Genomic DNA, 18,575 nt, shown 5'->3' with positions numbered 1-18,575 from the left:
TTTTGTTTTGCCCCAAGGATTACTGACTTACTCAGTGGCCCAGAGATACTGTCTGGCAGCGGTAAAAGTAATATTTCTGTTCTCCAGGCCAGTACCGGGTACTACTGATTAGTCATGAGCCATTTTGCCCCAATGAAGGCTACAGTCGGTGATAGTTCTCACTGGCCTGGAGCTTTGGTACATAAAGAGAAGCCCTAAATCCAGCGAGAACGGTCTTTTTTCCTATTGCTAAATAAACCCTTATGAATTCCAGTGGTGATCTGCAGCAACTGCGTTCAGATGAACAGTGTAGCCTTACTTCTGGAAATGTTACTTGGGTGGTAGGACGTAAGGGTAGAGGGGGCTATCTAATAATGATTAAACTCTCCAGGTGCAACAATCAAATACTAGTTGTTTGTTTTTCTCAGATGTTCTTTACTCCTGACCTTTACCCCTTGTTCTTCCACTGCTCAGAAGAACCAATTTTACAACATAACTACTCTGTCCTAGTGAAGGCACTGCGGAACCACCTAAACGTGCCCCTGGATTGTGGAGTAAAAACTAGAAGCAGATGAAATAGATGTGGCCAAGCCAAGCTCAGTATGTTTATAGACAAATGGCTGTAGCTCTGTATGGAAACGGAGCTGGATTTTAATTTACCGCTACCTAGGCCACTACTTATAAACCATATGAGAACTTTCCATCCATATAATTCATTACTTCTTCTTGGAAGTTCCAGCTTGCAACTCATAGAGCCAACACTGCTATTTTGAAGGATTGTGGATAAATTCTGCATGTGTGATATAGTGTGACAACAGTTGGATGAAGCAGTCAGGCTGCGTCTTGTGCCGTAATCCGTAGCTACCGATCGGACGTCAGACAGTCTATAAATTTAAGCCTGACATGACAGAATTTATTTGTATGTGCAAAGAAAGTGGCAAAGTTCTGCTTTTACCAGGAGCATCTGTAGAATTAATGAGTGTTAATACACAAGTGATGTTAATATACATAGAACCTCCAGTAAATAATATAGATGTGACTTGGCAAGCAGTAATGTCAAGGCTTAGAAATATAAGTGATGGCTTCACTGCTTGGGAGTACTGATGACCGCTTCAATATTTATTAGAAACACTTATGTATTATAAGAAACAACTATCCCCCTACAACAAGGATATGATGAATGGCCTCAGAATTCTGTGCTCTGTATAAAAACACATTACGGGGGTACGTCTCCTCATATTAAATATTTTTTTGGTATGGAACTGTGGCCAGCTCCTACCAATAAGCCTGACACATAGACTAGGTACTTGACAACGATTGAACAGAGAAGGCAGGTTATCAGTGCCTGCCATTGCTTTATCGAATGGTCCCAATCAGTTCCTGTCTGTTCCACGTACGACCTCCCAGGGCAGGCTTTCAATGTCTATTGTTATTCCTTGTTGTCAGTGTTAAAAATAATCTTCTCACACTGGAGATAAAAATATTGCTTACAAACAGCTAGAAAGTCCACCCCGATGACTGTGAAAGTCTATCTAGCCTAACTCTTCATGTGACAACCCAAAATGTCATTCCACTCCAGTTCTCCTCCGTCATGATTGACATTCCTGATACAGGCTTCACCGGGGTGATAGTCTTCCTCTCCCATCTTTAGGCACTGTAGTTATTCTGAAAAAGAAATGAAGAAGACATTAGAGGTTCACCGATTGTCGGTTTCTGAATGTATTAAGTAAAATATTCAGTATAGTTCAGGCAATCAGACCAAAGACAAGTGACTTTCTTATCAAAGGTTTTGTGAGGAGAGTCCACAAGGTTATCATATGAAGCAGATGTGTGCATTTTCTGTGGTTAAAGATGATGCACATAGAGGAGAAGTTTTTGTGGGCTGGACCATTATCCATGAGAATGCAGCTATTCATTTTCTGGTGAATTGTCTGGCTGCAGAGTCAGACTGGCCCACAGGGGCACCGGGGAAATCCATGGTGAGCCCTGATGCCTCCACTCTCTGTCGTAGTGGGGCGGGACCAAACCATCGCAAGTACCAAAAGCTGAGACACCTGGCTACATTGACCTTTAAGCCTTGCGGTGGACAATGACATCACAGCACAGTGTAAAAGAGCTGGGAGGAGCCACACGAAGAAGAGGCACTGAGGCGGAAATGGCATCAAAGTTAGTATTACTGCACTACTGCAAATCTGAAGGAAACCTCAGCGGGGGCTAAAGATTCTGAGAGAACGGGGAGATATTGCTGGGGATTCTGACACAACGGGGTGGGCGATCATAAAATTACACAATATATTTACAGTGCTAGAGATTATGAGAGAACTAGGGGAAGGAGGATGAATGAGGAGGATTAAATAGAAAGGTGGAAGATAAATGAGAAGGAGGAAGAAGGAAGAGGAGGACGAAAGAGGAGCAGTGTAACATGTCCTCAGTGACATGAATAGTGGGGCCTATGGACTCATACATTCTAGTAGAGAGAAGGGGGAGGCGATAACATGCAGATGAAGCAGAAAGGAAAGGAGGCTGGATAAAGTCACCTTGGGCAGGTGAGTAGCTGTGTGAATATGTAAACCCCTCTCAGGTGTGTATTCTGTGTGCCCCTCCCATGGTGGAGGGGGGGGTAGGAAAAAACCTGTGCAAAGTGCAGCCTCATCATAGGAGGCTGCATATGTTACGGATGCTCTCTGCATTGTATAATGATCATGAGATGCTCTCTATCATTTATATAATACCCTAGGATGCTCACTGTATTAGATATCATCCCCTAGGATGCTCTCTTTATTTTATGTCACAAAGACTAATACCTGCTTTGTCTTACTTGCAATACGTCTCTGTTATTTCTCCTTGAGCAATGTGCAGTCTCCTGTCTATAATGACCTTATTTACTCCTCACTAATTTGATTGATCTAAGTTCTATATGCATTTTTCTGTCATACATTCTGTCCATCAGCCACATTGCCATTCCATGTTTCCAGACATCCCATCAGCTACACTTACCCGCTCTGCTGCCACACTGGTCCCCACTACCAGTCACCCAATGCTGCCACTGGTATTGCTAAAACATTTCTCATCCCTTCTGTTAGACATCCCTTGCTGCTGCATCTCGCCTGTCACCATTTCCCCTAACAGACTCTAGACTGGCCTCCCTACACCACTGTTATAGCAGACGGGAGATATCAGAAGAGAGAATTATTAACAAGTGCCAAAAGAAAAAACTAAACTTTGTACTGTGGGCTGACCATGGACCCTCTAATAATCTTGCGTTGCCATTCTGTTGGGTGGCCACACCCGCGGTGGTGGCTGGTCAATCACTTTCAGGGTATTGCATACACACTATTTCATGGGCCCTTACCATTGCATTCCCCTGGTGGGCCCATCCTGCAGCAGTCCGACAGTGGTAAGCTGCACTCTCATATTATATTAATATTGCATTCAGTCCCAAAAAATGGCTGCTTGCACTGTGCCTGTGATAAGTGCTCTTTATAAGAAAATAAACAGATAAAATGGTAACTGCATGTGAGGAAAAACATGTTGCAAATGCTAGAACAATGTGTCCAGCTATGGTACTGTTCTCTCTGTACTATTAGGTTAAATTGGTGACAGGTTGGACTTCTGAACCCATCCATTTGGGTGACACCATCTAGTGCAGTGTTGGCTAACCTGTGACACTCCAGGTGTTGTAAAACTAGGGATGTGCACCGGCGACTTTTGAGGTCTCGTGTTTTGTGTTTTGGATCCGGATTTTCGTTATTTTTGGGGTTCGGATTTGTCTCGCAAAACACTTGACGAAAGGTCTCGGTTCGGATTTAAGGTTTTGGATTCGGATTTTTTTTGAAAAAAACATAAAAAGTTTAAAAATCAAGTTTTTGGGCTTATTTTCACTCCTAGGCTATTATTAACCTCAATAACATTCAATAACAAGCATTTCCACTAATTTACAGTGTATTCTGAACACCTCACAATGTAGTTATTAGTCCAAAACGTTGCAACAAGGTATCTTTCTGGACTGCGTAGAGGAGTGGGTCAACACAATATATATTAAAAACCCTGAACTTTTATGATACGCACCAATAAATGTACCTGGACTGCGTAGAGGAGTGGGTCACCACAATATATATTAAAAACCCTGAACTTTTATGAATCGCACCAATAAATGTACCTGGACTGCGTAGAGGAGTGGGTCACCACAATATATTAAAAACCCTGAACTTTTATGAATCGCACCAATAAATGTACCTGGACTGCGTAGAGGAGTGGGTCACCACAATATATATTAAAAACCCTGAACTTTTATGAATCGCACCAATAAATGTACCTGGACTGCGTAGAGGAGTGGGTCACCACAATATATATAATAAGAAAACCATCAACTTTTATGAATCGCACCAATAAATGTACCTGGACTGCGTAGAGGAGTGGGTCACCACAATATATTAAAAACCCTGAACTTTTATGAATCGCACCAATAAATGTACCTGGACTGCCTAGAGGAGTGGGCACTGGGCACCACAATAAAATATATAAAAAACCTTCAACAGGTCTGCATTACACTACACATACGGCTGCTCCTCCATCCTCTCCATCATATACATGTTGGAGTTTTAGCGTGTGACAACCTCTTGTTTTTGATAATGTCAGTGCATTTTGAATATTTTTCAATTTGCCCCACACCACTGAATGTACTTTATCTATGATACGCATCTATCTATCTTGACTGCGTAGTGTGGTGGCCCCGGTACACAATTTGGTACCGAGGCCACAATATAATTAAAAAACCCTCCACGTGTCAGAATTCCACCAAACAAGTATCTGGACTGCGTAGTGGGGTGGCCCCGGTACCCAATTTGATACCGGGGCCACAATAAAATAAATACACCCTCCACGTGTCAGAATTACACCAAACAAGTATCTGGACTGCGTAGTGGGGTGGCCCCGGTACCCAATTTGATACCGGGGCCACAATACCTCCTCCAAACATGGTACAGACAATTCGTCATTGAGATCCCATCAAGTATGTTAAAGACAGACAGGGTCCAAGTGTTATTGGTTGACTTTGTAAACCAAAAAACTGTCCCTGTTGCACATAGTCGTGCAATGAAGACTGACTTTTTCATTTAAAGGCACCATCTTTCAAGTGTAGTGTTTGTAAGTCTAAGTCATATTATACTTTTGGTAAAATTGGTTTATTTTGTTCCTCTTTATGGTAACTACTAATAGAATTAAAGTATTAAATAGAAGCGGCAGTTCCTCTTTATGGTAATTAGTAATAGAATTAAAGTATTAAATAGAATTAAAGTATGAAATAGAATTAAAGTATTAAATAGAATTAAAGTATGAAATAGAATTAAAGTATTAAATAGAATTAAAGTATGAAATAGAGTGGTATAGAGTTGTAGTGTGGTATAGATAGAGTGGTCCCCACAATATAATAATAAAACCCTCAACTGGTCTGAATTCCACCAAACAAGTATCTGGACTGCGTAGTGTGGTGGCCCCGGTACACAATTTGGTACCGAGGCCACAATATAATTAAAAAATTGGGCATCAACTGTCACCGTTGTTTAATATCTGATACACCTAAATATGGACTGCACAGTGGAGTGGCCCCGGTAGTAAATTTGGTGCCGGGGCCACAATACCTCCTCCAACTTCCAAGTGTAGTGTTTATAAAGACAGACAGCGTCGAAGTGTTATTAGTTGGCTTTCTTAACCCTAAAATTGTCCCTGTTGCAAATATTCGTGCAATGGACAGTTACTTTTTTATTGAAAGACTCAAGCTTTCAAGTGTAGTGTTTATAAAATATAAACAACAATACAGTAGTTTTAGAGCACGTCAATACCTCTTGTTTTAAATTATGACACGGCATTTTACTTTTGGTTTAATTTCTTGAATTTTTTAAAATTTGGTTTTACTTTTTGAACATGGCAAACGACTGTTGATTGGTCATATAATGCCAAAAAAAAAGTTCCAAGATGGAATTGTCCTTGGGCCCTCACACCCACCCTTATGTTGTTGAAATAGGACATGCACACTTTAACAAACCAATCATTTCAGCGACAGGGCCTACCAAACAACTTTGGCTGAAATGATTGGTTTGTTTGGGCCCCCACACCAAAAAAGCTATTCATCTCTCCCTGTACAGACTAAACAGGCTCTACTGAGGCAAGATGTTGTCCTCATCCTCAACCTCTGATTCCTCTCCCCCTACAGTGTGTACTTCCTCCTCATCACACATTATCAATTCGTCCCCGCTGGACTCCACAACCACAGGTCCCTCTGTAGTATCTGGAGGGCAGTGCTGTACTTCATTGAGGAATTGATTATTCATTTTTATAAACATCATTTTTTCAACGTTGTGAGGAAGCAACCTCCTTCGCCGCTCACTGACCAGGTTCCCCGCTGCACTAAAAACTCTTTCCGAGTACACACTGGAGGGGGGACAACTCAGGTAAAATAGAGCCAGTTTGTACAGGGGCTTCCAAACTGCCTTTTTTTCCTGCCAGTAACAATATGGACTGTCTGACATGTCTACTTGGATGGTGTCAGCAAAGTAATCATCCACAATTTTTTCTATTGTGACAGCATCCAATGCAGCGAGAGTAGACATGTCTGCAATGGTTGGCAGGTCCTTCAGTCCGGACCAGATGTTATCAGCATCCCCGCCAGTGCCTCTTTTGGGAAAACTGAGCTTTTTCCTCGCAGCCATAGATGTGGAAGAAAATGAGGGTGGAGCTGTTGGCATGTCACGGTCCTCTTCATAGGACAATCTCCTGACCAGCAGGTCTTTGCACCGCTGTAGACTTGTGTCCGCCGGAAACAGAGACACAACATACGCTTTAAACCGAGGATCGAGCACGGTGGCCAGAATGTATTCCTCTGACTTTAAAAGAGTGACCACCCTCGGATCCTGGCAAAGCGTACGAAGGGCTACATCCACAAGAGCTACATGCTTGGTGTAATCGCAATGGCTTACCAGCTCCTCCCTCACTTTCTCCAGCTGCTTCTGCAACAGCCTGATCAGGGGAATCACCTGACTCAAGCTGGCAGTGTCGGAACTGACTTCTCGTGTGGCAAGTTCAAATGGCTGCAGAACCTTGCACAACACGGTAATCAGTCTCCACTGCGCTTGACTGAGGCGCATCCCCACTCCTTTGCCTATGTCGTAGGTGGCTGTGTAGGCCTGAATGGCCTTTTGCTGCTCCTCCATCCTCTGCAGCATATAGAGGGTGGAGTTCCAGCGCGTCACAACCTCTTGTTTGAGGTGATGGCAGGGCAGGTTCATGCTTTTTTGATGTGCCTCTAGTCTGCGGTAGGCACTGGCTGAATGCCGAAAGTGTCCAGCAATTTTGCGCGCCACCGCAAGCATCTCCTGCACACCCCTGTCACTCTTGAGGTAATGCTGCACCACCAAATTAATGGTGTGGGCAAAACATGGGACGTGCTGGAAATTGCCCATATTTAATGCCCGCACAATGTTACTGGCATTGTCTGACACCACAAATCCCCATGAGAGTCTAAGTGGGGTAAGCCACTGGGAAATAATTTCCCTCATTTTCTCTAATATGTTGTCAGCGTTGTGCCTCTTATTAAAGCCTGTAATACACAATGTTGCCTGCCTTTGCATGAGCAGCCATTTTGTAGATGCTGCTACTGATGCAGCTGTTGCTGTTGCTGCGGAAGGGGATGCATCTACCCAGTGGGCTGTCACAGTCATATAGTCCTTCGTTTGCCCAGAACCACTTGTCCACATGTCCGTGGTTAAGTGGACAGTGGGTATAACCGCATTTTTAAGAGCACTGAGGACACTTGATCGTACTTCTCTGTACATTTTTGGTATCGCCTGCCTAGTGAAGTGGAATCTCGAGGGGATTTGGTACCGGGGACACAATACCTCCATCAACCCTCTAAATCCCACTCCACTGATGGCGGACACCGGGCGCACGTCTAAAACCAACATTGCAGTTACAGCCGCAGTTATACGCTTTGCAATAGGGTGACTACTATCGTATTTTGTGGTCATGGCAAACGACTGTTGGACGGTCAATTGTTTTGTGAAAGACTTAGCGGTCTTACGACTTCCCCTCTGGGAAGATGACCGACTAACAGCAGCAACAGCAGCAGTGGCAGTAGTAGGCGTACCGCTGCAGGATTCCTCGGATGAATCCCGTATTGAGGAGGACTCAGTCTGGCTGCTGACTTGGGCTGCAGGACTGAATCTGATGGAGATTGTGGAGGAAGTTGACGAGGAGGGTGTTGCTGGTGTGTATCCAACTGGACCACGGGATTTAGGTGTCCCTGTACCGATGAGGGTCCTAGCCCCAGTTCCTGAACTAACCACTGAACTATGAAGGTTATTCAGGTGACGTATAAGGGAGGATGTTTCTAGGTGGGCAAGATCCTTACCCCTGCTTATTTGAGCTTTACATAAGCTACATATGGCCATACATTGGTTGTCTGGATTTGGATAAAAATAACTCCAGACCGAAGAGGTGCATTTTTTGGTCTTCTGACCAGGCATGACGATGGGCTTTTTCATCCCATGGACATCAGCTGTTTCCCCCCCTGGTGCCTCATTTACAATAACCACATCACCATCCTCATCATCAAGTTCCTCCACAGCGCCAGCTACATCATCAATAGCCTCCTCCCGAGCCACCTCTTCCCGTACAGTGATGGGAAGGTCAGGCTTGACAACCACCAACATCCTTGGACTCGCCTTGTGGATTTGTGATAATTTCTCTTTAGAAGGCAGAGTTGTTTGCTGTTTTGTTGCTGACAGCATAACTCTCTTCAATTTTTTGTAGGGGGGGGGGGAGGAGGAGGAGGGCTAAGATCCGTGGGTGAAGCTGAACCACTAGTCATGAACACGGGCCAGGGCCTAAGCCGTTCCTTGCCACTCCGTGTCGTAAATGGCATATTGGCAACTTTACGTTTCTCCTCAGATGATTTTAAGTTTCTCTTTTTGCTACTTTTTCTTAACTTGGGCTTTTTGGCTTTTACATGCCCGGTACTACGAGATTGGGCATCGGGCTTGGAAGACGACGTTGATGGCATTTCATCGTCTATGTCATGACTAGTGGCAGCAGCTTCAGCATTAGGAGGAAGTGGGTCTTGATCTTTCCCTACTTTATCCTCCAAATTTTTGGTCTCCATTATATGTAGCACAAGATACTGCAGAATGTGTGAACTTGGTAATATTGCAGTACCAATGGACTTATACTGCTGGATTGGTTTTGCAAATTTGGTTATAATTATTATATATTTTTTTTTTTTTAAATGTTTTATTTTTTTTTACTTTTTTTTATTTTTAAAAAACTTGGGAATAGTGGGGAAATAACTATGCCCTTAGAAGCACAGAGCACAGGACACAGCACCACTGGACTGAACAGGACACGGCACAGGACCCAGCAGCACTACGGAACTCAGCAGGACAGAGCACAGGACACAGCACCACTGGACTGATACTGCAGAATGTGTGAACTTTGTAATATTGCAGTACCAATGGACTTATACTGCTGGATTGGTTTTGCAAATTTGGTTATAATTATTATATTTATTTATTTTTTTTTAAATTTTTTATACTTTTTTTTTATTTTTTAAAAACTTGGGAATAATGGGGAAATAACTATGCCCTTAGAAGCACAGAGCACAGGACACAGCACCACTGGACTGAACAGGACACGGCACAGGACCCAGCAGCACTACGGACCTCAGCAGGACAGAGCACAGGACACAGCACCACTGGACTGATACTGCAGAATGTGTGAACTTTGTAATATTGCAGTACCAATGGACTTATACTGCTGGATTGGTTTTGCAAATTTGGTTATAATTATTATATATATTTTTTTTTTTTTTAAATTTTTTATTTTTTTTTACTTTTTTTTTATTTTTTAAAAACTTGGGAATAATGGGGATATAACTATGCCCTTAGAAGCACAGAGCACAGGACACAGCACCACTGGACTGAACAGGACACGGCACAGGACCCAGCAGCACTACGGAACTCAGCAGGACAGAGCACAGGACACAGCACCACTGGACTGATACTGCAGAATGTGTAAACTTTGTAATATTGCAGTACCACTGGACTTTTACTGCTGAATGTGTGAACTTGGTAATATTGCAGTACCAATGGGCTTATACTGCAGGATTGGTTGTGCAAATTTTGTGGTAATTAAAATAAATTTAAGTAGTTTTTGGTATTTTTTTAAAAAACTTTTTTTTATTTTTTTAAACACAGGGGAATATTGGGGAAATAACTATGCCCTTAGAAGCACAGAGCACAGGACACAGCACCACTGGACTGAACAGGACACAGCACAGGACCCAGCAGCACCACTGACCTCAGAAGGACAGAGCACAGCACACAGCACCACTGGACTGATACTGCAGAACACAGCACAGCACAGCACAGCACAGCACAGCACAGAACTAAACAGCACAGCACAGAACTAAACAGCACAGCACGAGATCTACCAGGACAGAGGACCACCTAACACACCCTCCCTCTACCCTGATCAATGCCCGAGTGAAGATGGCGGCGACTAGCGGGGAATTTATAGGATCCGAGTATCGCGAGATCCGACAACGGGATTATGAGTCAGAGCCTCAGTTTCACATTTGAATTTGGCGCCAATACCCGGATCTGTCTCGGATCCGACTCGGATCCGCAACGTTCGGGTGGGCTCGGATTTCATAAATCCGAGTGCGCTCACCCCTATGTAAAACTACAAGTCCCAGCATGCTTTGCCAATATATAGCAGCTTATTGCTGGAAGGGTATGCTGGGACTTGTAGTTTCACAACACCTGGAGTGTCACAGGTTAGCCAACACTGGTCTAGTGAGATGATTCTAACCTCTGCCTTCATTGTGTGCAGGCAAATTCACTTCCCTACAACTTGGCAGAGGAAGACAGCTTCGCTGTAATTTTGGGAGTATATTTTGTCTGCAAACATGCATAATACAGATATAAACATAATGGAAATAGTACATTAAGGATTACTTTTCACTTAAACCAACATATGCAAAAGAAAAAAACCCAACATAATTAAGGAACACTTGAAGTAATGTTACATTTGGCTACAGCTATGTAAATCATTATGGCTAAATTGATTTTAAAAGTGAATAGAAACTCCTTGAAATCATTGGCTTAGTTTGCATTATGTAATATTTTATCTAGGTGGTGAAATATTTGTCTATTATTTTCCTATTCTATTTACATTTTTGTAACATAAAAGGACCTGTCTATTGTCTCTGTACTCATTAAATATTCTTTTTTGGGCTAAGTAAGAGTCTCCTCCCTTAATATAATGTCAGAATTCTTAGCAGGAATCATGACTAGAGTAAAGCCAAAAACACTCGTATTAACCTCAAATAAAGAGACCTAGGGGCAAAGGTTTTGTTTCTCCCTACAAACTGGCTTACTGATGGGGCTAGTCTTCCCCCATACAAAAGCAATTTTATCAAGTGTTGCGGTGGTAGTTGTACTTCCAAAATCCCTGTTCTGTTTACGCCATCTGAGGATGCTTTACCCTTGGAATAATGAAGTTTTAATCCACTACAGTTTGCATCTTTATTAATGAAAAAAATTAAAGTATAAAGTTCTCTAATAACCACTACTTTAACAACAACCGGGATCCACGTCACAGGGAACAGTTTTGAATACCTTCTTGAAAGAAGTAAAGAAGATGTTTTATTTCCCATTAGCCTAGGATGGATTAAGAACGGAGAAAGAAGAAAAGAAGATTTGATTTCCCATTGGCCTACGTTGGATCAAGTACCAAGATTTTCTTTTATATTTAATAAAAGTGGTAAATGAAGGTTTGGGGGAGTCTTCCTTTAAAATGATGTATGTCCCTTTTTAGTATTTTGATATAATGGACAGGAGTCTTAGAGACTTATGTCAATTATACTGGGACCAGTGAGGAGCCAGTAAGAGTTGATATGTCTGTTACTTATGTGCGGTGCTGGTATTGTTTTATCGCTATTCGGACATGGCGTAGTCGGCAGGAAACCAGCGCAGTCAGAGGCTAATAAATGGAGCAAGAGCTTACGTTTGGGATTCCTCTACCCTTGATCTATGTCTCTCTTAGAGTTATTTCTGCAAAGGCCCTGGTTATGGTTTCAGCGAGCGTGTGCCCTTTGAGGCCAGAAGGGGTGTAGTCTCTCTGATGTCATAAGCTAGAGCATGGGATTATGGGCCTATGTTTGGTTGTACGGTATTAGCTGGTTATTTGTTCCATTGCTTTCTTCGCTACCATCACCTATACAATTAAAACTGGCCAAAAATTGAAAACTGTGTCCCTGTCTTATTTCAGGTATTAAATAGTTATCTTTATTATATATGGGATAGAAGGTGAATGTGCAGAGGTAGATTATCAGACGTTTGGCGTTCAATAGGATTAAATTTATTATTTTGTATTATGAGGACTAGATGCTAGTTTCTGCTCTATACATAGGATTTGTGAAACAGTCATTTTCCATTTTTTTCCTAAAGAATAAAAACATGCCCTAGATAATTCCTCGGCGGCTCCCTCGACTTCCTTCCAAGTTTAATTATTGCAGATCAAATAGGTTTCCTCCCTTGAAGATTTCCTTACACAAGTTCTTGCATATAATCCATTATTCACCCAAAAAATCATTAACACCCTCCTTCATCTCCCCAGAACTCCGAAATGGAATGAAAATTATGACTGCTGAATACGGCGCTATTAGACATGTTGGGCCTGAGTCATTAAGGAGAACAAAGCAAAACAAAGGAGTAGATTGGATCCTGGACAAACCATGTTACAATCCAAGGGGTACAAATCAGTTTATTATTTTACACATAAGGAAAATACTGTCTGTTTTGTCATGTAGCAGACAAATACTTGATAGCTTTATTTCATACTTTTCCTCATTGGCTGCAAGGAGATCCCAGGGGAGGTGGGCATGCAGGGCAGGGCTTTACAAATCGCATCATTTTGGCCCCGTCCCCTAAACAATTGTCACAATTTTGGCCAATTACAGCAAGGGGCTAAGAAGACACAATATTTGCGTCATTAAGCCCCGCCCCCCACACTTATCTATTGCGGGGGCGAAAAGCGGGAGGTTGCCCTGGTCTCCCGGGAGGTCTCCCAGAAATCTCCCAAACATTCCAGCAGAGTAGGCAACTATGCGTTAAAGAAAGGCAGCTAATGAATCTCTAGAGACTGAAGTGTCTTTTACATTTCCGTCTCCATTACTGAAGTGATGTTGTCTGACCTGTCAGTCTTTGATTAAATCTTGGTCTCCATGAAAATGGCCACCTGCATAGGCATAAATACATGGACATAGGACACAATTTCTGAACTGTGTCATCATGCCACAGATGGCGAAGCCAACCACGGGGTAAATGTATCATAGTCCGGTTTTTGCATCCTGCGCGAGATCGGCAAGATGACAGCTAAAATTTAAAGCGGCGCTGCCTTGTAAAGGGAAACTTGCCTTTACAAGGCAGCGCCGCTTTAAATTTTAGCTGTCATCTCGCGCGGGATGCAAAAACCGGACTATGATACATTTACCCCCACGTCTTGTACTAGCTCAGCATCAGGGAGAATGCCAGACTCTTCAGGGAGTGAGGGAGATCACCCCTAGTTCAGGGAGTCTCCCTGACATTCAGGAAGAGTTGGCAAGTATGCTTTATTTTTACACTCAAATTTAAAGTTGATATAGGACATGCCCTACCCCAACTATAAATCTGCCCCTACATTTTAAATTTACCTCCCCCCTCCAATGCAACATGGTTTTACCAAGGTGCAAAGTGCTTTTTTCTGCTTTGCTCTCCTTAATGACAGGCCCGTTATATCTGGTGCCACTGGGGCTTTTTTCTGTGGTTAGAAGATGACTACAAACAGAGGTAATAGTGGACATCTTCCAACAGCATTTGAGAATCATTGCACAGCTTCCATCCCGAAAGCCACATACCCATTGATGTTGCGTTGGCTTTTTTTGTCTGTGCATTTCATATGTACATTCCCGCTAATCCTTACTTTTCCTCTGAGCTGCTCTCCTCCCTTTAGTGGAACTCCGGGGACTCCACCAATAAGACGCCGTAGGGGTGGAGCTTGCAGATTCATATTAGTACAGTTAATGTAAATGGTGAAGGACAGTTGTAGTTGCCAGCAAGTGATTGTCTTAACATCTATACAATGACTAGTTAAAATTAAAACACTATGGGGTATATTTACTAAACTGCGGGTTTAAAAAAAGTGGAGATTTTGCCTATAGCAACCAATCAGATTCTATCTGTCATTTTGTAGAATGTTCTAAATAAATGATAACTAGAATCTGATTGGTTGCTATAGGCAATATCTCTACTTTCTCAATCCCACAGTTAAGTTAATATACCCCTAAATGAGCTATGAGATACCTAACGGTAGTGCCGACTGTGTGTACAACCTGTATAAAATAATAGAAAGAAATACAGGCATACTGTAGGTAAGAAGGCAGGCTAGTAAAATTATTAACAATATAGACCATAGGCGAACCGACGGGGGAGTTCCTAGTGCCTGTAAACCCCCCTCCAAGCCTGGGGCACTGTGGCTGGACCCTGCTCCCACTTCACACGGCTCTGCTAGAAAAGAGAGAGCTGCGTGCACCTAACAGTAGTGCACGCAGCATTGCCCATGTATATTATGGGGATAGGGAGAGTTGGAGAGCAACCAAGCACTCTCTAAAATTATAGCCACGCCCCCATACATGCTAATCACACCCACTGGCGACGTGGTGTGGAAACCCCCTGCTGCAAATCCTGTGTTTGCCCCTGTAGACCTATGTGGCATTTCATCAAATTTGGGCCTGCTTACAATAAAATATTTTAACTGGTTTGTATATGTAATTTACTCAATCTGAATAATATAGTATGCTATAATATAAAGTAACCCTAAACAGCATTTGGTGATAATTTATTATGGGTTTTGCAAAGTTACCTGTCCCCTCTCTTCTCCTTCAATGTGAGTTTTTAATTGTTTATTTTCTGCTAAAAATTAAAAATGTAATTTTAGTAAAAATGCATTGTTTTATAAACCATACCATTGTGCCATACTAAATTATTACAGCAATACAAAATCAAGTTTGTAACACACAATATACATTTTCTGGTACAAAACCAATAATTATTATTAGAAATTAACTGTGTAACTCATAAGCTGATTTTGTGGCACAGAATTGATTCTTTAGCATGCAAAATTGATTTTGAGATGAAAAAGGATTTATTTTGTGCCACAAAATCTATTTTATAAGAGCAGAATCTGACTGTGGTGCATCTGGAATAATTGTCTGTGTTTCAAATTAATGTAACAAAGAGATTTCTGTACTTGGCCAACAATAAGAAGCATGGCCGGGCCACATTTTTGGGGTTTGCAAATGACCTATATTGCCTTCTTTTAAAACGTGCTATGAAGATAACACTGTGTGCAATGTCCCATTAGACTAGAAGCTATGTGTGTGACTCACTTTATACAACAATCATCTCCTGTCCTTCTTCATGCAGTAATGTCAATACACTCAGCTGGATGTCACTACAAATCCCAGTTGATTGTCGTCTAGTGAATAAAACCTGTATCTATAGCATCACAGAACAATTTAAAATGAAAAGGACTTCCAGCTAACCTGGAGAATCATTTGATTGACAGCTGTCACTTTCTTTAGCAGAGTTAAGACAGAGGCCATTGTAGATGGTTTGTCGTTTACCCATTTATCCAAAGGCAGAACAGCATATATGTATTAACCTTTTTGCTGCCAGGGGTCTGTGACAAAATAGTACCAACACCAATTTCATTGCAGTTTTGCACTGTGTCAGTTTTAAAAATAAGCCTATTTTGTGATTATTACTATAGCTACTTTCACTACATTAATTCACACCCACAATATACACCCTGTCGTTTATTCTGCGACCTCAGACACCTACAGGGTTACCAAATATTTGCCATTCGTGTGGCCTAAGGTTTGGATTACATTAAAATGTGTTTGTAAAATGTGTCTGTATCTCTGTGTATAGTCCAGAGCCATAGCTTCAAATTTTAGCGCCTGGGGCAAGGAACAAAAATGCCGCCCACCCCCCCCCTAGCCCTCGAAATTTAACCAAGTGAACCTAAAATATTCATAAACTGCGCCCCCCTTTAGCCTGAGTGGTCGTCCACTATTGCTTGGTCCTAATTACGGCCCTGGTATAGCCACTTTCACATTGGAGTGGGTGCTTTTTTCACAGGTACCTACCTCTGCCCTGGACTTTTATCAGCTCTGTGGGGTTTACGTGTAAATAGGCCTCTGCACACAGGGCTGGTGCTAGGGTACTGGGCAACCTAGGCCATGCTCCAGCCGACACCCCCTAACCTACCTCCAGGGGGAGTGTGGCATAACATGGAATGTGCCAAGACACTGACGGCATCATGGCCAGGGCCGTCAAGAGTTTTTTTGACCCATTATAGCAACTTCTTGGGGACCCTACCATAGCCAGTGAAGGAGGCGTGTTCACATCAGGTTGGTGGCTCATCCTACTATACAAGCAGGTCAGGGCCCCCAGACACACCAACCTTTGTTTCAATTATTTTCTCCCCCACAGCCCTCTCAGTTGTCATTTATTTTAGGCCTTGTCCTACCTGTAATTCATGTTCCCCTCTCTCAGCCTACCAGCAATCACCTGCTGCTGCTCCTCAGTGACAGCGATAGTGCAAGAAGCATAGTGATGCGTATGATCACATGACCACACAGAATGACCAATGCCTCCTCTGTCACTTGGTCTCCGAGGTCAGTAGCCGCAGGGGTGGAGGGTCAGATGAAGAACATTTAAATAATTAAACACACAGAAAGGAGGAGGCGGCATGTGTGTGGGCGGGGTCCATGATGTACGTGGCATCATTAAGTCCCGCCTGACCCGCTTCACAGGGCCTGTCAGATGGGATGCGCCCGGTCTGTGAAATCTGCTCTCGAGACACATGTGTATGCAATGCAGAGAGTGCAACAGCGCCGTGTAGTAAACCAAAGCAGCAAAGAAAACAAATCTGCATGATGGTATAACGAATGGCAAGATTAAAAAACACAGGAGGAAACTGAAAAACATATATAGTAATAGTCACAAGAAGACTATACACAAGTGAATAAATTAATGTGAAAGTTGACGCCCCTGTTGATCTTATCAGTAAATCTAGCGGTGTTAGGTGACAAAGAGGGAAATTGGTGAAGAGGGCATCGATAAACAGTGACGTGGTTTAAGCTGCCTGAAACTGGTTGTCATACCTACCAACAATTGGGTATTCCGCATCGGGATAGGGAGCGTGACAACCTTATGATGGGGCGTGACCACTTCTCGATGGGGTGTGGTCTAACTCCAAGGGGCGCCTATGAATCTAAGCACATGACGAGCGATCCTATCTCGATGGACTTTGAGGGCCTACAATGTTCTTCAGCTCATGTTTACTGCATTTTAAATACTCCTTTCCAATAAGTAAGTTTGAGAGAGGCCTTAGATCCATCTTAGACAACTTATGGTTCTCCAACTGCTGTGAAACGCCAACTTCAAACACTTGTAGTTCCAACGCGGCTGACGACCATAAAGTTGCCCACGTCTGTCTTAGATCATATGCACTGTTGTTATAGTACAAAAAGTACACAGAATCCTTGTGGCTTTCAATGTTCAATACAAAGATCAAGCACCAATCAGCATCAATATGTGTTCTGACCATTTAATAACTTATTCATAACTACCAACAAACTCCTCTCAAAGATATATATATATAAAGATATATATATATATATAAAGATATATATATATATATAGTGTTTGAGGGTGTCTGTGCGAGCGTGTATTGTGTGGGTGTGTATGTGTGGTCGAACGGAGGGTGTATGGGGGATACAGCAACCCTTGACTTATTGACGTGTAAGGGTACGTCAACCTGCTATCAGACTTCATTAGGTTTCCATTAACCACTTTTACAATCTCTCTAGCCATTACCAGAGTAGGGTCTTTAACTATTCTGAGGCAAAAATATATTTCTCCACTACACAATCAGACATGAGGTCAACAGGTTCAACAACATTTCCTACTGCAGTTGGAGGTACGTCGTCCTGCTCTCCAATGCTGCTCGTGTCATTTTATGACTCTCCAATCACGCTTGACAAAGGAACACTCCCTGATTTGTCTGACCTCCCTGTAATGTCTGTTATGATATGCGTGTACCGTACCCTTACCCCTTCCCTTGTACTCCCCCCTTCCCCCTCCTCAAATCCTTATTTTCATTTTTGCTTTCTGTACACCCAATTGAAAAACTTCTAATAAAAACTATTGTTGGAAAAAAAGAAAGAGGAACACTGCCACTGCCCCTGAATCAGTATCATCAAGTGGGTCTGGGTTATTTACTTTTGCAATCAACTGGCTGTCCCACAGCTTTCAGAAGTGGGAAAAATCTCTCCCCAATATAACATCAAACCCCAAACCAGGAACTGATCCCATAGTGAGTACCGCGTGACCACACTGTGTGTCTATGCTCACTTCAGTGGTAACATAATGTTGAGTATCACCATGTATACAGGATACCCCAACAGTTGTCCCTTGACGTTTTAAGAGGTTCACCAA

The 18,575-nt window shown here is 42.6% G+C and overlaps 1 protein-coding gene across 1 annotated transcript in view; it reads right to left on the bottom strand.

Annotated features, from left to right (window-relative positions):
* Window positions 1-866: 866 nt before the first annotated feature.
* Window positions 867-18,575, bottom strand: part of SHISAL1 (shisa like 1) — a 120,885-nt gene continuing 103,176 nt past the window's right edge. Inside the window, exon 5 of the mRNA XM_075210263.1 lies at window positions 867-1,644. Coding sequence (XP_075066364.1) covers window position 1,644 — 1 coding nt within the window. The 3' untranslated portion in view covers window positions 867-1,643. The remainder of the gene's footprint in view (window positions 1,645-18,575) is intronic.

This window comes from Mixophyes fleayi, chromosome 4, assembly GCF_038048845.1.
Source record: "Mixophyes fleayi isolate aMixFle1 chromosome 4, aMixFle1.hap1, whole genome shotgun sequence".
Taxonomy (NCBI): domain Eukaryota; kingdom Metazoa; phylum Chordata; class Amphibia; order Anura; family Limnodynastidae; genus Mixophyes; species Mixophyes fleayi.
The sequence above is the reverse complement of the archived record's forward strand: the minus strand, read 5'-3'. Positions and strand labels throughout refer to the sequence as shown.